Source organism: Amphiura filiformis, chromosome 10 (genome assembly GCF_039555335.1).
Source record: "Amphiura filiformis chromosome 10, Afil_fr2py, whole genome shotgun sequence".
Lineage (NCBI taxonomy): Eukaryota > Metazoa > Echinodermata > Ophiuroidea > Amphilepidida > Amphiuridae > Amphiura > Amphiura filiformis.
Window position 1 is genome coordinate 13,735,779 of NC_092637.1, and position 24,464 is coordinate 13,760,242.

General features: G+C 37.3%; 1 protein-coding gene across 1 annotated transcript in view; it reads left to right on the forward strand.

Annotated features, from left to right (window-relative positions):
• Nucleotides 1-24,464, forward strand: part of LOC140162531 (polypeptide N-acetylgalactosaminyltransferase 1-like) — a 67,931-nt gene that overhangs the window by 40,365 nt on the left and 3,102 nt on the right. Inside the window, exons 8-11 of the mRNA XM_072185779.1 lie at nucleotides 6,703-6,869; nucleotides 7,977-8,127; nucleotides 9,036-9,134; nucleotides 10,060-10,191. Coding sequence (XP_072041880.1) covers nucleotides 6,703-6,869; nucleotides 7,977-8,127; nucleotides 9,036-9,134; nucleotides 10,060-10,191 — 549 coding nt within the window. The remainder of the gene's footprint in view (nucleotides 1-6,702; nucleotides 6,870-7,976; nucleotides 8,128-9,035; nucleotides 9,135-10,059; nucleotides 10,192-24,464) is intronic.

The following is a 24,464-nucleotide window of genomic DNA, read 5'->3' on the forward strand; positions in this document are numbered from 1 at the left end:
CTGCTTTTGTTACTGCACACATCAATAAAGTCCCAACTAGCATAAGCATTGCGCCCAGCTGCGTGCATGCCATTCTATATCAATACACTGTGTTATGAGTCTTATTTTTTGCTGCCTTATATAAACCGAACAAACTTTAGCAGTGGGTGAAATAGCCTGAGGTGAGGTGAGGTGTGGAGCGTGTCCCTTGGCCTTAGCATTAAAATCCTGGTGGGCACTCGGACCCAATGTATTGTCTTTCTGAGGCAGAAATTCATTGGAATGGTTAGGGATTTCACCCAACATCATTGTGTTTAGGGTCCCAATTTGAGGCTCTTTTGCTGAAAAGAGTAGGCTAATGGTGCAATCAACTTACAAGACACCATTTAAGGTTAGGGCAAACATTTTGATAATAGGACTAATATGTGACACGATCTGGTCCATGGGGGCCAAAGGTGGCAAATTTGAAATTGAGATAAAGGCAAACATATGGAATAAAAAACCAATAAAATACATAAGAAAATACAATTTATAAAACTCTAATTATAACTAGATATATTGCATCCTTAGTAAGGCTGCGAAGTCTAGCCGTGACCTTGAAATGACCTCTGATGACCTGGAAATGACCTTCACCACATATTTTGCATCATATCCACATAACGTATACTAATTTCCATGCAAATTGAACAAACTTTGCAATTTGACCCCTTTGACCTTTGGTTGACCTCTGGTGACCTTGAAATGACATCCATTATATTTTGAATCATATCAAGATCACATACACTAATTTTCATTTAACTTGGACAAACTTTAGAACTTGACCCCTTTTGACCTTTGGTTGACCTCTGCTGACCTTGACATGACCTCCAATATATTTTGAATCATATCAAGATCACATATACTAATTTTCATTTCAATCGGACAAACTTTAGAATTTTACCCCTTTTGACCCCAAAACAGACCCTCCTCCATGTTTAAGCCAAATCTGATTACAATCGTATATGAACATAATGCTAGAGCCCTTTTGGCATTATTCGGATGATCACAGCACGTAATATGCAGACAATATTGAATTTTAAAGTGATTTTCAGTGATCAACCATTTTTGTCCCCTGTATGACCTTGAACTCAAAATCTGTGAGGACCCCATAGACACCAACTAATGTCAATGCATATGTGTCAGTCGCATCTCTGTACCATAGAATCTGTAGGAAAAGAAGCATTTTGAAGGTATTTGGTTATGTGCGAATTACCACCTTAATGACCTTTGACCCCAAATCTGTGAGGACCCCATAGGCACCGGCTATAGCCAAGGTCAATGTATAAATCTCATTACTGTACCATGTAATCTGTAGGAGAAGAAGCATTTTTGGTAAAAATCACATTTTTAGCCAAAATTACTCATGCATGACGTTTGACCCCAAAGGGGTCTGGTCTAATGTAAAGGCTGGGGTAGTGGAGCTTGTGCCCAAGTTTAGTCATAATCGGTCAAATAATAAAGGAGCTAGAGCAAATTATGTTAAATGTTGACAGAAAGAAGAAGAAGAAGAAGAACTAGTGGCAAATGGTGGTCATAGACCACAAACCTAGCTGGGCATGTTGGTGTTGTGGAGGTATCTGACCCCTGCAAAATGTTCCAAAAATGTACACCTGGTCTCATCAAAATGCAATTCTAAGATTTGACCACTGCAAAATGTTCCAAAAATTTTCCCCTGGTCATCAAATTTGTTGTCACGCAATTCTAAGATTTGACCCCAGGCGACGGTTGACATGACCCCTGCAAGATGTTTAATAATGTTCCCTGGTCATGAGGTTTGTTGTCACCGAGAGTGAGCCCTATACCTCTTACAGATGTCCAGATAACGCAACTCTAAGATTTAGCCCCAGATGACCTTTGACCTGACCCCTTCAAATTGTTCCCCTGGTCACGAGGTTTGTTGTCACCGAGTTTGAGCTTTGAACCCCTTACAGATGTCCAGATAATGAAATTATAAGATTTGACCTAAGATGACCTTTGACCTGTCCCCTGCAAATGTATCAAAATTTTCCCCAGGTCATGAAGTTTGTTGTCACCAAGTTTGAGCCCCATACCCTTACAGATTTCCAGAAAATTCATTTCTAAGATTTGACCTCTGTGTGACCTATGACCTGACCCCTGTAAAATTTCCCCTGGTCATGAGATTTGCTGTCAATGAGTTTGAGCCACATATCCCTTACATATGTCAAGATAATGCAATTGTAAGATTTTATCCCTTTAATGACCTTTGACCCCAATTCTGTGTACAAGTTATAAGCACTGGGTATAGTCGATGCATATGTGCAAGTGACGTCATTGTGCTATGTAATTTGTGGTAGAAGAAGCATTTTGAAGGTATTTGGTTATATACCTGTAATGCCCCCTTAATGACCTTTGAACCCAATTCTGTTTACACACTATGGGCACTGGGTATAGCCGATGAGTATGGTCAAGTGACATCATTGTAGAATGTTACATGTAGGAGAAGAAGAATTTTTAGCTGAAATCACATTTTTAGCCTATTTGACCCCTCTGTAACCTTTAACCTACTAAAAGTCAGGTGGCGTGTATGGTCGTGGTCAATGATGGTTGTGACCAAGTTAGGTCAAAATCGGTCAAAGCATGTCTGAGCTAGAGCAAAAAATGTGCAATTTGTTGCCAGAAGAAAGAATGGATAGCATTACAGTACCTAGCTGGGGGGGTGTAAACCCCCCAGCTAGGTAAGAAGAAAGAAACTACTGGGAAACAGGAGTCTAGCCGCCGCTCGGCTAGACTAATAACTTTAGAACCAAGTATGCTAAATGCCTAATGTTTGTATAAGGTAATACTTACAGTAACTCAATTTTCAAAAATGCCTCCTTTGGCCTTCATGGAGCAAATTGTGTCACATCCTCTTTTTATGACATTCGGTACATATCCATGAAAAAAGCATATTCCCAAAATTTCAGTTGATTCCGATATTGTGTTTATGCGAGTTATGCATGATTATGTGTATTACACTGCTCCATAGACAATACGTTGTAATTTCGTTCTGGTGCACCAGAACGAAATTCAAATTTCACGGTATCTTTGCTAAACGAATTAATCTGCAAGAAATATTTTGTACATAAACAATAAACATTATGTAGCCAGAGGTTTCCAGTGATATAAAATCTCAACTTTTTTTGAGAAAAGTGGGGGATGAGGCTGCGGATCACGAAATGCCCTTTTAAACTCTGTTTTTTCTGCTCATTTCATCCTGTATTTCACACACAGACCAAAAGAATCCTTATCTGTAATAGTGAAAGAAGGTTTCAAAGAAAGTGGTTAATATAAAGGCCTTGGGTTTAAGTCCCTGCACAGGCAGGTATGACCGGAGTTTTTTCTCTGTATTATCAGTTTTCGCATTTCATGTTACCATTGCATTTTCATGTGCTTGTGTGCAATGCGTGGTTCTTCTTTCCCGTGTATATTGAGAGTAATGACTAAGCATCATTAAATTGATCTTGAGCGCTAGTTTGTAATGTTTCTATGTTCCAGAGTATGGTGCTTAGCAGGGTTTTCTTTAAGCATTTTGCTGAAGGAGTATTTTCAAGTTTTTTGGACCCTTTCAATTGTGAAATTTTCCTCTGAAGGAGTCAAAAACATTACCCAAGGGGTATTTTTATAATATTATTTTTGCGACATTTTTTAACAATGTGTGTGTTTTTGGAGCAGTGGCGGATCTAGAGCAGTCAGAAGGGGGGGGGGGCAATATTAGAAGAAAATAAGAAAATGTAAAAAATGAGAAGTAAGAAACTTTGAGAAGTAAGATACTTTTGCAAAATTAGGACCTAATTGAAGTGATTTGGTGGACCATTTTGGCACTAATAATGTGTAAAATTTAGTTTCAAAAAGCCAAATATTTGTGAAATATGCAGTCCATGAAGCTTTTCGTGGACGGCAAAGTTTCCCTATTATGGTAGGCCTATAAACTGTTAAACATAAATTGGCAAATGTCGAAAGCAGAAGTGAAAGTGGCCATTTATTTATCCACTACGCAGGGGAAGTTTCCCCTCAGAACTTGAAAAATTTGCAAAATGAAGACCTAATTGAAGCGATTTGGTGGACCATTTTGGCACTATTACTGTGTAAAAATTACGTTTCAACAGTCAACAGTTGAAAAAGCCGAAAATTTGTGAAATGACGGTCCATAAAGGCTTTCGTGGGCATATTTTCCCTGTTATTGTAGGCCTATAAATTGTGTTAAACATAGGGCCTAAATTGGCAAATGTGGAAAGCAGAAGTGAAAATGGCCACTTGTTTATCCACTACGCAGGGGTGTCTGAGGGGATGTTCCTCCCTGAGAGGGAAAAGTTTGCAAAATGAAGGTCCAATTAAAGTCATTTGGTGCATCATTTTTACACTATTTAAATCATTGCTTTAGACAGAAAAAAGGACCTGAACTCTAATTTGCAAAATCTCAAATGTTACACAGGTCCACTGATACTATACAAGTCTTGAAACTAGCAATTACTAAAACATTGATGGATGACAAAATGTGACGGGCCCTGCATATCTGGAGTAGGTTCTTAATGCCAAAAGCCGAGAATAAATGCACAATATCGGGTGTTTCCCTACTCAAATTCAATAAATTGGCAAATGTCGAAAGCAGAAGTGTAGGTGGCAATTTATTTATCCACTACGCAGGGGAAGTTCCCCCTCAGAACTTGGAAAATTTTGCAAAATGAAGACCTAATTGAAGTGATTTGGTGGACCATTTTGGCACTATTACTTTGTAAAAATTACGTTTCAACAGTCAACAGTTGAAAAAGCCGAAAATGTGTGAAATGACGGTCCATAAAGCCTTTCGTGGGCACATTTTCCCTGTTATTCTAGGCCTATAAATTGTGTTAAACCATGGAAGTAAGAGACATGGAAGCTGGTCGATCCAACACCTATTGAATTATTTACGTAACATTCTATAGAGGGTACGTATCAAGCTATTGTGATAACAATGTAGTCAGCGTGTCTTTGATGTGGATCAGACTTGCCGCCTTTATTGCCAGTTCGTTTATTTACATGTTTATTATTTTGAGCAAAAATCGTGTTTTTCTTGATTATGTTTCAAGTATGTTGTTTTTATTCGGAAAAAAGTGACAGGGATGTTAGATTTGTAATCCATTATTACAGAAATCCAATCAAAATATCGATTTCTACCCTATACTTACAGATTTTCTTAAACTTCAAAATATTGGAAATCATGCATTTACGTCTAAACCGCTAATTAGCGGTAATAATTGATATGCGACTTGGCACATGCTTTACATTATAAAATGAATCCGCATCTATTTGTGTGCCCGGGCTGCCCGAAATTGCTGTTGACCAGAATGTTACAGAGTCGGGTATTATCTTTACATTTTGCATAAAATAAATTGTATTTCATTTCATTTTCTGTTTTAAAACTGCTATTTGAAAGTCTAGCATATATATATATACATTTAATCGGTAGGTTTTCACATAATTACATACTTTTAATAAAATTGTAAAAATATAAATTAATAGCATTCTGACCATTAAGTAGGGATTTTATAAAATCTGTTTGTGTTCATAAAACTAGTCATGCACTGCGGTAATATAACACAGCCCATTGTCAAGACTTGGTACACGACCTCGTACTGCTATTGATTTTTAAGCGGGAACTTTGATTTTAGACATGGTACACGTTGACCATGCGTGACTCAATTGTTCACTTTCAACTGTACTGCTTTTGTTCAGTATCGCGGCAAGTATGATACTCACTTTGATGTAGTATTTGACCAGCTTCCATGTGTATTACTTCCATGGTTAAACATAGGGCCTAAATTGGCAAATGTCGAAAGCAGAAGTGAAAATGGCCACTTGTTTATCCACTACGCAGGGGGTGTCTGAGGGGGATGTTCCTCCCTGAGAGGGAAAAGTTTGCAAAATGAAGGTCCAATTGAAGTCATTTGGTGCATCATTTTTACACTATTTTAATTTTACGACTTGCTAGCAAAAACTTCAACTCTGATTCCAACTTTTACTATCGGAAAAATTGTAAATAAATATTATCTAAAATCTCTCGCCAGCTTTTTTCGCCTAAATCCATTAATTACGTAATAGCACGTGTTTCTAGTCTGTGAAAATATTGATGTCGTTATAAATTTATTTATGCTTAAAGAAGCTGAAAAATAACAAAAGCTGGCGTGAGAATTTAGGTAATCTTGTTGTGTTTAACTTTCAATTAAAAAAAATGTCTACATGAAGTCAATTTTTGTGGCAATAATTCTGAAAATCCCCTATTTTAGGCATTTTTTACAGAAAACACTTTTGCGTGTGTAAGTGTCCAAATATTACGTAGCAAGTGCCTGAACGCGTAAATATGTGTGTTTTGTGCGTTAAAGTAAACCCTGGTGCTTAGGCCCCTTCCCTTGTTTGTTTCAAAGAAAGCCGGTAAATAGGGTTGGTATTTTCACATGAAGTAAGTCAAGTGTTCTGGGTTGGACATGTGAGGCAGTTATATTTGCAGAATTTTTTTAAATAATCTTTCATGTTCATAAGGTTAAAACCCAAATATTTTTAATTTGATTTCAGTTATGGATGTGTGGTGGTAAGCTAGAATTTGTGCCTTGTTCACATGTCGGCCATGTATTCCGCAAGAAATCACCTTATCACTTTCCGCCCGGTATGATCATAAGGTTAACCCAAATATTTTTAATTTGATTACAGTTATGGATGTGTGGTGGTAAGCTAGAATTTGTGCCTTGTTCACACGTCGGCCATGTATTCCGTAAGAAATCACCTTATCACTTCCCACCCGGTACCAACTATGTCAACAAGAACAACAAGAGACTAGCCGAGGTCTGGTTAGATGAATATAAACAATTTTTCTACAGGTAAGAACATGGACAAAAAGAACACGTAGTGCAGTGCTTCCCAATTTTTTTTTCCATGACCCAAATTTCATAAGAAAACTATGGTGCGATCACAGAATTAGAAAGGAGACTCCCTATACCACCACATACAATCGCGCCGTCAGCTATGGGGAGAAAATTGGGGTATTCGGGTCCTGATGCCGGCGGTGCGCAGAGACGAACGAAAACAATTCTGCGTTTCATCTGAAGTGTCTTGGTACTCGCGTGCAGGTTGCATCAAGTGCGTCTCTCAAATGCGCCCTTCATCCATGTCGTGCTTGCATGACAATGAATGCCTCAAGTACATTCCGAGGGAAACCGAATACCCCCAATTTTTGCTCCATGCCTGTATCAAGATGGCGGTCGAGTCCCGATTCTCTGTCTTTAATTCTGTGGGTGCGACCCACAGCATAATACGAGGGGGGTATCATGCTGTGTGCCTCAATTTTCTCCATCTTGCAAGACCATTATGAGACCATTTTTGGACCATAATATACATTAGGACCAGTGATTACACTAGCAAAATTTAATCGATATAGCTCCTTCACTTCTGGGAGATTTCAAAAACTTTTTGATACCCCTCAGTACAAATACTGTTACTCACCAAAACTTATCAGTGGCGTACAGCGCAAATTTCCCAAGGGAGCACAATTTCCAAGTCGTCCTGCTGACTGGCTCCCAGAATGACTTCATCAAGACAAAATGTGTGTGAGGCGAATTTCAATGCTATCAAAATGTGTAGTGTGATGGACCGGCAACTTCACACATCAATCTGAGAACTGTGACATTGCAGTTTTCCATTATTGGTTCAATATGGTTAAATTGTGGCTGCGCTTTGCACGCATTTGTACCATAAACTTATTCTGTCACCAAAAGGTGCTGGATTCTCTATATTTCAAGAAATTCTTCCAATCTCACCCCCATGTCAAAAAGAAATTTACTACACTGTGTGGGGAACTAGACCAAATACCGCACTCAAGAATACCGACTCTACTAACCAATGATTACCTTATACATATTAATAAGGTATATAATAACATAATTTAACCTCAAGCAAATATTTGTTCTCTTCTTATTTCCATATAATAGAATATCACCAGCAGTAGCCAAAACAGATCCGGGTGATTTGACGGACCGATTCAGGTTACGTGATCAACTCAACTGTAAGAGCTTCAAGTGGTACTTAGAAAATATATATCCAGAATCATCATGGCCTGTCAACTACAAGCAGATGGGTGAGGTGAGGATCGAGTTTTATTTTTTGTACATATATTTTTAAAGCTATTTTTGGGCCCCCATCTCATTATTGAATCGCATTTGTACATTGTATTATTGATTGGTGATTGGCAAAATAAAATATGAATGAATGAATGTGAGGCTTATGTTATCCCCCAGATGGTTCTTTGTTTGTTTGGTTGTTTGGCTGTCTGGTTTGTCCAGGCGGAAGCAAATTCATTAATCCACTGCAGCTCAAAGGCAATAACCGATCAAATTCAAACTTGGTATGGTGATAGGATATGGTGGCCTGATGTGCTGTATCGTTTTGTGTCATGTTATTTACATATTTATGAATATTAATGCACTTATTTGCATATGTTGCCTACATTTTCATTAATCCACTCTGCAGCTTAATTGCAAAGACCCGATCAACTTGGCACTTGGAATGGGGATTGGATATGGTAGCCTTATGTGCTGTATAGTTTTGTGTCATGTTATTTACATATTTATGAATATTAATGAGCTCATTTGCAGATTTAATATTATTTGAATTTACAAACCTTTGTTATTTACACACTTTTGTGTGGGGGCCACCTTAATTACGAACAACATAATTCTAGTTTAAAACTAATTTTTTATTTGTTGAGTTTGACAACCCTGGATAACCCAAGAAAGCTTCTTTTTTGAAATTCCGGAAATTTTGCCACACGCACAGAATTTTTTTTAAATATTTCCTTATGATAATATTTCGGCATAAAAGGAGCAAAATCAGCATGCTCCTAGAAATGTTAAATTCTGAGCGCAAGTGCTCGGTTGCCGGGCCATGTTGATTTTCAGTTGCCAACACCTCTGTTACATCTCTGATACTTAAAAGATATTTTTCCTCATTCCCTCAAATTATGTATATTGTGACATTTTTTCTCTCTACAGATTAGAAATATAGAGACCCACCAGTGTGTGGATACTATGATGCACGATGCTGGTCATAAAGCTGGTATGTTTGCCTGTCATGGGCAAGGGGGCAATCAGGTAGGTGATCCATAAAAAAATATTAAAAAGAAGTTAGGTGAGGTTCCCCTCTGGGTGTGAACAGGTCTCAAATATGTTTTATAGTCTTAGATATGGTTAGTGATGGCATCATCACTTGCGGCTTCACATTATATTAAAGATACTATATGCAGCCATTTTGTTACTTCATAGCAATATTGTAAAAAAGAAAGGAGAATTGTTATCATCGTAGCTCACCAGCCGTAGGCTTTACACTTAGCTTGAAACTAGTTGAAGTAGTGTTGACTTCTACATACTACACAATGTTGCCCTTACATGGATTGTGCTTGCTAGGTTGACTAGAGTTATTGGCATCAGACAATGTGTGTGCCCTGTTTATTGTGCGAAGAGAACTGAGTTGTCTACATATGCGTATTCATGAAGTAATTCAGTTACCCTATCAGGATCCCACTGCATGCAGTGTGCATGCTATATTGGCATAAAAGTGCCAAAAACATTTGATGAGTAGTGTAGGACCTTCAACAGATAGTGGGGAGGACTGTAAAGGCCACCAATCTAAACAGGAAACTGTTAACACTTTGGACCACAATGGCCTCATCCCAATGGCATAGTTCAATAACCTCAATTAAACAATCATAGAGCAAAATTTGACCTCAAGTTGCACGGTATGAGTTTTTGTACCCAAATTTTCAGAGGTCATTCTATGAATATACAAATGTATTGGGTTAAAGAACTGTGCCCTGATTAGATGAGCATATTATGGATCCTAGTGTAAAGTGTTAAATTGGGAGCAGATTCTTGGAAAGATTTGGTGTACATTAGACCCTAATTCAAAATCCAATTTTAACTGAATTATGGAAGGATTTCTAACAATGTAGCCATATGTTATATGAATTTTATTCTGTAATTAACACCAAAATCATATTATTTTGTTTTATCCCATCAGATTTGGGCATTAACTCGTAACAATGAGATTCGCCATGACGACGCATGTTTAGATGTGTCTCGTGGCGGTCCAGTTATGATGTTAACTTGTCATGGACAAGGGGGAAACCAGGAGTGGACCTATGATGAATCGGTAAGTGAAATGCATCATACCAATAATTTTGTCCTGTGAATTGCACCACAGTGGTATAACCACATCAGAGAAGGGAGATGATTGGTGCATATTGCGCAGCCCTGATTTGGTCAAACGATCTAACTTGAAATTTTGACATTTTGAGATAAATCCATTTCTTTGATAATGTGAGGGCACTCTATCAGTTGGTGACATCGTCAAATTACCACCGGACTTTGTTTTGAAGATACCATAACCTATCTTGACCCTTTATGGCACTTTCCATGTGTTTGATGTGATAAAAGCTCAAAATTAGATCATTTTACCTCATAGCCAAGACCCTCTAGAGGGCACCAAGTGTTAAGATGCGGATTAGGATTAAAAGATCAGGCTTAGGATTATGGTTGGGTGATAACAGTGATAATAGAGTTCCAGGGGTCCATTTCACTAAACTTTCGAAGCTTTGTTAGTCTGGAAATCGTTCGTAACTTGCGTAAGTTCCATTTCACTAAACTTCGTAAGTAATTGGGATTTACAACAGAGCCCCTTTGTAAAGTTACGTCTATTATTGGGCATTCATAACTTTGCTAACAGTTACTCGAGTTACAAAGGATTAGAAGTTTAGCAAAATGGACCCCTGATTACAAAAACATCCCTATGTACCATATTTCATGCTGATATGGTAGTGATGTCAGCAAGCATTACATTGGGTGCAGCTTTAAATTGCTAACATTTGCTCAAAGCACTGACGTACACATGCTTAAAGACGCTGTATAGATTGTCGTGCGAAACAGCTGCCCAATACGTTCACATCACTCTGATATTGGGTGAAAAATGGTATAGAGATGGTTAGCTTAACTAATTTGCTGAGACAGAATAACAAGCTAGTAACCATGGTAAAAATGGATGGAATAATTCTGGTATACCCAGCACACAAGGATAACCCTGATCCTAACCCCAACCCTAGCCCTAACAATTAGGGTGCGCAGGGTAAACCAGAATTGTATTGAAAACACAGGGTGCACAGGGTAAACCAGAATTGTATTGAAAACACAGGGTGCACAGGGTAAACTAGAATTGTATTGAAAACACAGGGTGCACAGGCCACAGGGTAAACCAGAATTGTACCAAATGGATCAGCTCTGTAAAAAATTGACAACATTGCTCTCTACTGAGCAAAAAGTACAAAGGATAGTGTATTTAACTGGGTTTGTCAATATCCCAGGTCCAGAGGAGATAAATTACCCTTCCCAGAATACTTTGCAACTGTTGCACCACCTCATGTAAGCAAATGACACCCATATTTCTTTGCACAGACTACTGTAAAATGTGCCTGTTTTATGAACAGAATACACTGGTTTAACAGGGGTCGTTAGTCAAGTACCATAATTTGCAAGATTAGGATGTGTGCTGTTCATTGAGGTACTTTTTGTTACTAACGACTCGCGCTGAACTGAACAGCTCACAAGCACAGGAAACTGAACAAAATGCATTGTGGGAAGTGTAACATATCTTCTCTGTCCCGGGTCAATTGACCTTTTCGGTAAATCCCATAAGGCAATAGAAACAAATTAGTTCGATCATTCGATCGACCATCGATGCTTGGTCGATCCTTATTATTTATGAAATCAATTAATTGACCATTATTAATTGTGATAACATATAAATCCTTGCCTGTTTGGATATTAAAAAGTAATTTAGCATTAATTCTGACTAATTAGTCGTTAGTTCATTAATTACAAGCATCGAAGCAGCATCGACGGTCGATCCAAAGATCGAACAAATTTGTTTCTGATGCCTAAGCCTTTGCGAGTAGACCTTAGATGTCGTCATTTGACGACATCCTGTATCACTCCGATGCGCACATTGTTTAGCGAACATCGTTACTACGCATTGCAAGTCGGCGTGACGTCAAATGACGACATCTCAGGTGTACTCCCAAAGGATTATGGGATTTACCAAAAGGTCAATACACAAAGCTTTGATACCACAACTTTCCTTTATATTTGGTAACAACTTTGGTCTAGAATCCGAGAGGTCAAAGGTTCAAATCCAGGTCTAAATCCTAGAAGTAATAAGGTTCAAATCCAGGTCAAGGGGATGTTTTTTCCTTGGCCATCTTGAGTATAACTATAGGGAAAGAATAATTTGTTTAAGACAATTCTCATAGATTTTTGGAGCCTATGCACTTGGCTGAAAATGGGTGGAAATCTAAATATTCTTTTAGAATGCTGTTGCAAAAATTCTATTCTTGGGTCATATTACTGGTGTCTATTAGAATTCCATAAAATTGAAATTGACCTTTTCTGTAAATAATAATAATAATAATAATAATTAAAAACATTTATCAAGCGCAACATACACTACAACTTAAATTACTACAAAATGACATGAACATGATAAGCAAGAAATGCAGAATCAATTAATTGAACAAGAAAGTTTTGAGCTTAGTTTTGAATTGATCAGTGTAGACAGCAGAACGAATGGTGAAAGGGATACTGTTCCAGAGCATAATTCCTTGTGGTTAGACCTGAGATCTCGTCAATGACGACAGCTCAGGTCTAACCGCAATGAATTATGGGATTTACCAAAAGGTCAATTTCAATTTAATTATGTTATTCACCTAAAAGGTTCAATTAATTTTTTTGTCACTGCTATTTTGCTTAGTATTTTTGATCACAATGATGCTATATATATTTTATCCTTTTGTTTATTTTTCCCCATTGTCATAATTAGACAAAGCATATCAAAATTGACAAGAATCAGTGTCTTGTTTTAAGCAAAACAAAAGGTGACCTTACAACTGAAATCTGTAGTAAAGCCAAAAGATCTCAGCAGTGGGACTTTGTGCAACGTGGCGGCTAATGATGAGGGTAATTATTGGCAAGGGTTAATGTTAAGGGCTCGGATAGCGATGTTTGCACAGTATTTTTGTGGGACCTAAGAGCATATTGGACACACCAAATTGCATTATGAATACAAGGAATGTTCTGACAATATCAAATAATTTTTGATTTTGTGGTTGCGGTGTAATACAAATTTTTATGCCAAATTATTAAAAATCGATGTACATAAAGTGTATGTTGCTGGGATTAAAGCTGGCCATCATGAAGTTTCCCAAAAGACCTACAAATTTTAGGTCTTTTGAGAAACTTCATGTAATCTTCAATACAAAAGGTCAAAATTTTCATATGATGGTCTGCTCTTCCACCCAGATACAACTTGGAGCGGTGCCGCTCTGATGTATGAGAACAAAATATTGATTTTGGAGTGGTGCTGAGCGACAAGAGTGGCTTTCAGAGTCATGCCGCTGCCGCTCAGCGGTGTGCCGCTCCGCTTGCAGACAAGTGCAAGCGGCATGATGAAGCGTCACACCATTCAGCGGCAAGAAACTATGAAACCAGCTTTAGGCCCACAAAAAATACTGTGCAAAGGCAGGTGACTTAGCCCTCAACCAACAAAATTACAATTCAGTGTAGATGCACGATATTTATCAATTGTTCTGACATGAGAAAACAACTTCTTTGAACTTGGATTTCTGTAAAGTGGTTGCATGTTCAAAATATTTGAAATCATTTTTTTGGAAGACAATATGCACCCAGCTGGTAGATTTTGCTTTATGTTTTGTCAATAATCCCACATTTAAAAGCATTGAGCTCTGAATTTGAAATGATAATACTCCCTTATTGAAGACATGACCCTAACTTTCCACACAGGGAGTGTGAACTTCAAATGGGGTTACCTGAATGGGTGATTCCAATTGAAATCTGCACTCCTTTTTTGGGAGACTAAGATCATGTCTTCCATAGGGGGTATGTGGATTTCAACTGGAATGAAATATTTCTTCTTGGCTGGGTTTATAGATATATAAATTATTTTGAACTTTTAATTTTGTTTATGAGTGTACGTCTTTAAGCGTATGGTATAAACCTGCTTACTTTAGTAAATTGTTTGAATTATTTCAATACAAATCTTGTTGACACGCTTTCTTGGGTGCATGATTTTATATCTGATTTAAGAATACGATAGCACGGTTTTATCTATTTTTTTTTAAACCCGATTTTTACTCTGACAATGCTATAAATTGCACATGACTAGCAAAGATACAATAGCACTGGCTTAGTCTGATGCCGCGTCAGATAGCACAGCAGAGCAGCTATGCACTAATCCATATAAAATCCACACTTCACCTGTGGAAAATTTTGGAAATATCTTCCACGGGGGAGTATGAATTTCAAATGGAACAAACACATTAGGCAGCTCCATTTGAATTTCATACACCCTCTGAAAAAGACTCAACCTGGATCTTCCACAGGATGGTGAGTTTCAAATAGAGTTGGTAAATGTGATAATTATATTTGAAATTCATACTTCCCTAAACTCATCCACAGGGGAGTGTGAATTTTAACTGGAATAGCCCAGTGGATGCACTTACCTGTAAACTTCATGGCAGCTACCACTTCACATGCAAAAAAGGGGCACACATAAGTAATAATAAGTAAGGTTCCAAGTAAAGTCCGTGCCATAAAGATCATAATGACTGCTCAGTGCCAGAAGTGGGTAAGTGCAATAGATGCCATGTGTAACTGCCATGTAAGAACAATGTAAATTGCCAAATGTTCACAGGGCAACTGTTGCACTTAGCCACTTGTGGCACTGAGCAGTTGATAAGGCCTATACAATGTCAGACATAAGTCCTTGAATATAGCAAACATTACAAGTTGACAAAAACATCTAAATCCAGTGATGCCAAGTTCTTCAGCAGTGCTTAAGTTAGAAAACATGTTCACGCAAATGTTTCTCTTTGGAAAATAGTTTCGGAGTAGTGCTACTCAATAGAACTGGAGCCTTATTTTGTGACATATAACTAGACAAAATTTATAAAGAGAAAAATAACCCCCCCCCCCCCCAAAAAAGAAAAGAAGCCTGTAAGTATAAAATTTTTGTCTTGGAAAATTTCACTTCAATATATACAATTTTTGTCTTGGAAAATTTCACTTTTATTGAAGAAGAATGTAATTGATAAGGGGGAGAAAACAGCGACATAGGTGGTCTGAGTGCTGTTTTCCCTTTTAGTCCATTTATTCTCAGTTGTTCACCTTTTTTGTTAAAACAAGTCCTAATGATGAAAATTCTGAAAGTATCATTATTTGTGTACTAGCCTCCAGAGGAGTACGGCACTCTTTTGGTCTGATTGATGCACATGCCCTGTTATTGTTAATGACCAACATATGCCGGGCTTTATGTTCCTCTGTATGAACCCCGCTCTGCGCTGATCGCTTCTTTTGCATGTAATTTACCAGTCAGATTAATGGTCTGTTGTGATTGAATCAGCCAATCAGAACCCCACTTCCTTGTTTACAATGTATGCTCACTACAAGCAAGAGAGTACCATTCTTCTCTGTAAAATATAATATTTTGCAGTAAACCTTTGACAAGCGTGTACTACTGTTGCAAAGTCAGAGCTAACAACGCGTCAGCGCAAAGTTCATTCATAAAATTTCACTCTTCAACAGCAGATCGCCTCAGCAGCCAATCAGGGACAAGTGCGTTTCAATGCAGTAATTGCACGATGTACGCTTAAAATACGCTCTCGTCAAAGGTTTACCGCAAAATATTATAGTGTAAAAATTGTTTCTTTTTCTGTAGACCAAACAGCTCAAAAGTAGCAAAAAGGATATGTGTCTTGACTTATCGAAAAAAAAGAAAGACGAACTATTGCTGACACGTTGCACAGGTCTGAAGACACAAAAGTGGCATTTTAAAGCCACATAGTGCACTACATGGTGAGAAAGTTTTACAATCCAACGGGTTATTCCAGTTGAAATCCATACATCCCCTATGAAGACATGATCGTAAATGCCCACACAGGGAGGTGTAGATTTTAAATTGGGTTACCTAAATGAGTGACTCCATTTGAAATTTACACCCCTTGTGTGGGAGATTCAGGTCATGTCTTCCATAGGGGGTGTATGAATTTCAAATGGAATAGTCCAGTGATTAAGACTTGATTTGTTTCTCATTCACGGACCATCCACTGAAATTCTGATCGCACAAGAAAGAAAAAATGCAGAAGTATAATAACCGGAAATGAAAATAAAGCTTTTCCATAGGTTTTTCAATTTCTGGGGTCTAGTCAAAGGTCATCACAATTATAGTACACAAGAAGCAATGTTATCATTGGTTTCAAATTAACTTGAGCTAATATTAACAAGGACACAAGCAACACTATTATAACACCTATAAATCCTTGCCTTGTGTTTTGGGTTGTGTGCTCATGTGTAAAGACTGCAGCAGTACAATCATAACATTCTCTTAGAGAGTTACATAGAGAGATGCATTTTGATGTCACTGCCAATTTGAGGCAAAATGAACTATAGCTTTTTCTTCTGGAGGGTGTACTTCTTTGCTTTGTCTTTCTTGCAAAATCAGAGATTAGATTCAGTGGGTTGTGTGTGACTTGGAACAATGGGCTATCCCAGGTGAAATCCATATACCCCTTAGGCATAAAAAAAATTGTTTGATTAGCATAACATTTAAAAAAAATCACTTTTAAACCTGTAAATTGCATTTGATAAAGCCCTTGGAACCTTTTTCCTTCCTTTTTTTAAACTAAATGTTTGTTTTTTTCTTTGGGGTTGTTTTTTTTGCACAAAAAAAAGCCAGGGTCGGTCGAGTTACGCCAATCAAACAATTTTTTTAGGCCTTATGGAAGACATGATCTTAATCTCCCACACTGTGGGTATAGATTTCAAATGTAGTCTCCCATTCAGGTAACCCCCATTTGAAATTCTTTCCTAGAGATATGGATTTCAACTTGTATAGCCCAATGCTGTTCTTCTCATCTGACTACGAGATATTATTGTGACTGTTTTGGGTAGCTTGTGGATCTGATTTGGTTTTGTGGGTTTAGTGGGTGTGCATGCTAGTGGAAACACTTATTTGCTTTGCAGCCTATACCAATCCCAGTTGACTTTTAACTTACATGGCACATGTAGTACCATCCTGACCAGAAACTCAACCCCCCAGTTTGAAATACCAGAAAAAAATTGATAAAAAGTCATGATATGCATGTTCCTTTTCTGTATTTAGGCTACAATTATTCTTCATTTTTGCCCATTTTAAAATAGCACATTGTCACCCACTTTTTGCACATTCTGGTAAAGTCATCTTAGCAGTTTGTCTGCTGGATGATTTTACAATTTTTCCCCTTGGAAATTTTGCCTGGTATGCAGCTGGGTACATATGTATACAAATTTCACTTCTGTAAGGTGAAATTTGGCGAGAAGTTACCACCATCATGGATACCATGTACCGTATTTGTTCTATTAACCGCCCATTCCCCTATAACTAAGCGCCCACCCAGTGACTTTACAACAAGCTAACTGTGGTATTAGTTTATTAACTGTCCATGCAAATCTGAATCATTGTCTGAAACTTATGACATGGTGATGATGATGGATGAATATTTTGGGCCTTTTTTACGTTTTGTAGGCCTAAACAATGTAAAAAATATGCGCCCACCCAAAATGACATTGTTAAGCCCTCTAGGCGGTTAATGGAATGAATACGGTAATTGCTTTTTAAGATTAAATGGCATGAACTGGAGTGCAGTAGAAATAGAGTTTTATCAGGCTTTATATCACATCTTTTAATCATGGATTTATTGGTGAAAAGTGGCATTGATTTTAAGTTCTAAATATCACTGCTGTCATTCTTTGTGATTTTTTTTAATGCTTGGGCTATTCCATTTAAAACCTCACACCCTGTGCCAATGTCATTCCAATTGCACCATTATGTATGTTTAAACCCGGTTTTATGATAAATTCCAGTTGAATACTGTTGAAATTTAAATCTGATCCAGTCTGATTTTACACAATTAGGCCTCAAATGAGACAATTCTGTTTGGCATTCCCAAATCTTCGACAACTTTTCCATTTTTTGAGGACGAAAGTGGTTGGAATTATTCAAATTGTTGAATTTTGTTGGAATCCCCAAATCTTCCTCAGTGGGAGTGTGAATTTCAAGTGGATTAGCCCATTAAAGGTAGTTCACCATATTGGACTATTCCAGTTGAAATCCATACGCCCCCTATGGAAGACCATGACCTTAATCTTCCGTCTTCCGGGTGGTGTAAATTTCAAACGGAAATTGGTGACACTGTTTGAAATCTACCCCGGAAGACGGAAGATTAAGGTCATGTCTTCCATAGGGGGTGTATGAATTTCAACTGGAATAGCTCATTGCATTCCAATTGTAACATATTACATGTACGTGTTACCTCACTTTGAGGCCTATCACCCAGTGGTTTAGATTCTAGTAGCAAAAATGTGTATCCTAGTAGCCCAAACTACAATTTTTCTTCATATTGCCTGAACCAAACATATTCCAGGCCTAAAATTTCAATGGGGTTTCTCACATAAGGAGTGTGGATTTCAAATGGGATTACCTAAATTGGTGACTCCAATTGGAATAGCACACTTGTGGTGAATACCAACATATGCATGATGCTGTAACTAATAAGAAAATCTTTTTTGGCAAAAACCTATACCGATGAAATCGGCTCTTAGATGCCCTATACTTTTTTCTTGATTAAAGTGATGATAATTTGTGTAATTTAGCAATATAGTGAACTTTGAGATGTGTATATCTTCCTTTTTTTATCTGTACCAAAATGTTTTGCCTTTCGTGGTAGTGAGATGTTACGAATTATATCTTGATTCAATATTGATTTGTAAACAAAGTGTTCTTGAACAATATAAACAACGCCATGCTTTCCATTGATTAGAACATTGGAATGCAGCTTTTGATTTTGTTCCTTCCCTGGGTTTTCGATTACCATTTTATTAATTCTCAACCGATTTCAACAAATGATGTCTAAAATCCAAGCTAACCAATGCAGGCTGCTGGTTCTAATTATGACATATCTGTCTTTGTTTAGGACATCAGGGGTAAACATAAGTGGTCCATTATGGCTTTTAATATACTACTGCATTTTCAGGCCAACTCTTTTTGTCTTAATTTTTCTCTGATGACTGTGCATGTGGTTTTTATTTTGTGCTATATGTGTGTACGATGAACAGGTTTTGATGCCAATTTTCTGTTTGCTCCATCTATCTTGGGATCTATGGTTTTCTTGCATCTGTTTTCCCTAATAAACATACGACGATGACTTTGAATGATTGGTCAAATTGGGCAATTCCAGTTGAGTTCAAATCCATACACACCCCTATGGAAGGGATGACCTTTATCTTCCTCACAGGTAGTGTGAATTTCAAATGGGGTCACCTGAATGGATGGCTCCATTTGAAATATCTATGGGAGACTAAGGTCATGTTTTCCATAGGGGGTGTATGAATATCAACATAATGCATCACTGAACTCATCATGTGCAATTGATCATGCTGGACAGAACCCGTTTTAGGCTATATATAAAATAGATTCTATGCAAAGTAGCTCTTATGTTATCTTTTGACCATTGACATATATTTTCCATGGACACTATTTTGTAAAATTTGGGAACAAATCACCCGAGGTCTGGAGCACATGACTACTTAGCTATCGGAACTATTTTTTTATTATGTCTTATTAATAGGTAATTTAGATAAACTCCTAGATTATATGAATATTAATGAGATGGATTTTGTTCTGATGTGAGAGGGGGTGAAAATGCCACACTTATTGGGAATTCCTTTAGAATACCTATATCACTCTAGGTTTTTAATGAGGGGTCATTTAAAGAACAGTGCATAGACATGTCCAAAAATGAGTCCCATTTATCTCAGTGACATATAAACAAATTTTGATGATTTTTGCACATTTTAAAGAACTTCATGGTTTTTGAATCTTAAAGAAAGTTTTAATTCTACTACTGATATTTCAATTAAGTTCCCCAATCCACATGGCCAATATTTATTGAGACACCCTGTATAATAAATATCACCATTTCCTTATACAATATAGTATCTGAATTACTTGGCATAAGTGATCATACACAATGTATCTTTCGCTACAACTAGTATTTTAGTTTTATACCCATAGCACAGTAGATGCATGGAGTATCCCATCATGCATTGCATTCTATCTGCTTGCTCCATAACAAATGATGCAAAAAGTGATTAAGATCCACTTAAAAATTGAGAGCTATGGATAGTTTCACAATACTATCGAGTTCATAATTTTTCAAGTAAAAGTCGAAGCGCCCTGGGTGCGGGTAATAAGTGAGGGATTTTGTATACACTTTTTATGGCACATTCAGTTCTATTATGGTACCACAAAGTATGATGGGATAGACCTATCAGCTGCTGTGATACGTGATATATACTGATCGAAAACAAGTCGTCAGCACTCGCTGAAGTTGATCCATTGTTGTTTGTCATGCAATACACCCACAAAACAAAATATGTAAAATTTAAAAGCAATCTTCTACTGTTTGGAAAACAAGATTTTGGCCTTCACTTTTATGAAGAGGATGGGAAGGAAGTGTAAGTTTATTGCCGGTGACATCAATCAAGTGAGCTCATATTAACTCTCTTCATGCGGGTGTCGCCTGCAGACGACAAGTTTCAAATTAAAAAAAAAAAAATCAAAAATATCAGAAATGTAAATTTTCATGACCATATTTGGAATCAGCATGAAAAATGCATTAAAATGAGTACAAACATGCCTAGTATTGGTTTAGTAGTTATTAAGATAGCTCTTGATAACATAGAGAAAATATGTTTCTGTTGAAGCGCACGGCTAGCACACAGAGCATTAAGCAATGTAATCAACAATATCAAATCCCTAAAGCATGTGATCTCCCACAGCAGAAAATTAAAATGTTCCCATGATGCAATTGGCTATTCCAGTTGAAATCCACACATCCCCTATGGTAGACATTACCTAAAGGATGAAATCAAAACTTGACCGGCAGTTCCGTCCGGTTCTGTCCGGTTGACATTGTTTAGAACAATAGCAACCGGACGGAACAAGTTTTGATTTCACCCCTACTCGTTTACACAGGGAGTGTAGATTTCAAATGGAGGCACCCATTCAGGTAAGCCCATTTACAATCCATACTCCCTGTGTGGGAGATTAATGTCATGTCTTCCACAGGGGGTGTATGGATTTCAACAGGAATAGAACAATGCATGAAATAGAGCTAGATCGTACCACACATAGACCTTGTTATTTGTTGCTTAGGCGACAAAAACCTGTTCTGCGGACAGCCTGACCTTTCAAATACGGTCGGTCGGTTTGGCTTGTTTTTTTAATTGCAAATTGATTCTGAAAATAAGTTGCAATTTTGTTTAATTTGTTCCCTTGCTTTGCTCACATTTTTCCCCTGCCAAAATAGATCTTCCTTTTGACCCAAATCTGCTGATTTTACATGCATACAACGTTTTTTGTTCAATTCAATTTTGGCTCAAAAGTGGCTAATTTTGTATGCATACAGCAAATTTGAAAAAAAATCCCACAACTGAAAATCTGAGTCAGTCAGGGCTGTAGAATGCAATCACGCCGAGTCATATATTCGCAAAGTTTTGTTAGCCTGGCCAGTGAAACACACATGGCTACCAGTTGCCAATGACATGCTTGGCACCTGAGGAGTCTGGGATTCAAAACCAGAGGGAAACTTCTTTGTTCATCTTCTTCTTTTAAAACTTCCTTCTTTAACAAAACCCTTTCAGCAATTTAGGCTAATGAAAGTTGATTCTGAGTTTCCCATAACATGTTTTCAGCAACAAAATGAGGCAACCTTTTCATTATTCATTATTTTTCCACTTTTTAAAACATGATGAGGTAATCCTTAAATTTCCATTATTTACTACATCCTCTACCCCTACAACTAAGAAAAACTGCTAATTATTTGATTATTTCTAGCTTACTTTTTAGGTAATTGACCTTTTTTATAAACATTTTGGCCAAAATGAAAAGTTGATGCAGGCTGGTTACAGGAAACTCAGAATCAACTTTCATTAACCTTAGGGTTAAGACTCTGAAGCAATGCATGATGGGATGCTTTCATTTCTTATTATGTTTTTCCACATATTGAAACCAGTGCCATCATATGGTGATAGATTGTTTCTTTAAAATGGGATTTTCTTCTTGCAACATACTGGGAGAAAGATTTTCTTGTTCTATACATTTTCTGTTATCTTTTATCTGTATTAAAGGCCCATTTGGTGACTTGTCTAGCTGGACCAACTTAAAATATGTAAATTGTGGCACTTTTAGAACATGTTTGAACATAATTGCATAATATTACAATGCTCCATATGCCACTGTGTTGTATATTCTGTCTGTCAACAGACAGAAAAGACAAATTGGACATATGCACACAAACATGATGTAAGAATCTCAACTTTTTTGGAGTAAATTTATGCAGGGATGAAAGTGCCCCGTTTAATTGATATTTGTAGAATTAAGCATTGGCATTGGAATCATGGGAGTCGACACAACTTTGTGCTATTCCAGTTGAAATCCTTACACCCCCTGCATGCCTTTATCTTCCACACAGGGAGTGTATATTTTAAATAGAGTCACCCATTCAGGTAACCCCATTTGAAATTCACACTCCCTGTGTGGAAGATCCATAGGGGGTGTATGGATTTTAACTGGAACAGCCTATTGAATCAATCTTTAGTTTGTGTTACACTTTACTAGTCAATTAGGAGAAATGGGCTATTCCATTTAAGATTCACACTACCCCTGTGGAAAATTTTGGAAATATCTTCCACAGGGGAGTATGTTTTTCAAATGTAATTGTCATAGTTAATCATTTTAAAACCCATACTCTTCCTGTATTACGGCTTTACCTATATCTTCCACAACTGGAGTGGGTATTTCAAATGGAAATTACCCAATTGTCTATTCTATTCAAAACTTATACTCCCCCTGTGGAAGATTTTAGGTAAATCCTCCACAGGGGTGGTGTGAATTTTAAATGTAATAGCCCAATTGTTTTTCCTTCCAAAGATCATCCAAATGGGGCTTTAAAATATACTGCGCCAAGAAAGTATCCTTACACTTGGAAAAATAATCACAATTTCAAAACTGAACTACATTGGGGTAATTTTGTTTTTTTAATAGATGCACTATTTAATCCGGCACATTTTGACACCCCATTGAATCCAATGTGACTTCAAGAAGCAAAGTTACAAGCATTTGATTAGACGAAGGTCTGGTTTTAAAAGTGACACACTGGCCTATTGAAAACTCCACGGACTAGACATCTGGTTTGAGAGTGGTAAATGGCTAATTTGTGTGTGCATTCAATTTAAAACAAAAGGAACAAAGGAAAACTGAAACAAAAGAACTGACAAATAAAATGCAAGTTATGAAAAGTACAGAGAAGTAAAAACTGAAATAAATAAGGCTTCATTGAAGAAACTGTGCAGTCTCTTTGTTGCGCTTGTTGAAATCTTTTTGCGCCTTGTATAGGCCAATTTGTCACTTTTAAAACTGGACCTTCGCCTATTCAATTGCTTGTAACTTTACTTTGTGAGGTCATATTGGATTCAATGTGGTGTCATAATGTGCAGGATTAGATAGTGCATCTATTACAAAAACAAATTTACCCCAATATGGTTCAGTTTTGAAATTGTGATTATTTTTCCAAGTGTAAGGATACTTTCTTGGCGCAGTATATCTATCATGTAGTGAAGAATGTTGATGTATGTCAGACTTGTGTTGATTTATTACAAGTTGAAACCATTTGAATCATTGATGTCAATGCTGGCTTATGGATATGTTATCAATTCTGCAAAATCCACATTTCACAACCACTGTTAACCATATGAACTAAAAGAATTTTATCATTGTGTAAGAATTGTCAAAAGTAAAAGAGTCTGATATGTTGGTAATGATGAATAATAATTTTAATAAATTGTCCTCGGGTTATAATTAATTTGGTGATCATGTCACATGATCTTTGATATAAGTTAACAAAAAATTGAAGACCCAATCCCAGGTAGTCCCAAGAGTGTGAAAGACAGACCCGCAGCAAAGCACACCTGCCCATAAGTGACAAAAAGGTCCACTTAATATTTTGCACTAAACTTTTGACAAGAGCGTATTTTAAGCGTACATCACATATTTACTGCGTTGAAACGCACTTGGCTGCTGAGGCGACCTCTGCTGTTGCCGAGTGGAAATTTATGAATGAACTTTGCGCCGTACGCGTTGTTATCTCTGACTTTGCAACATCAAGGTAGTACGCGCTCGTCAAAGGTATTGTAAAATATTGTAATGAAGGAAAAGTAACTAAGGGATGAAATCAATACTCGACCGCCGGTTCCGGGTGGTCCGGT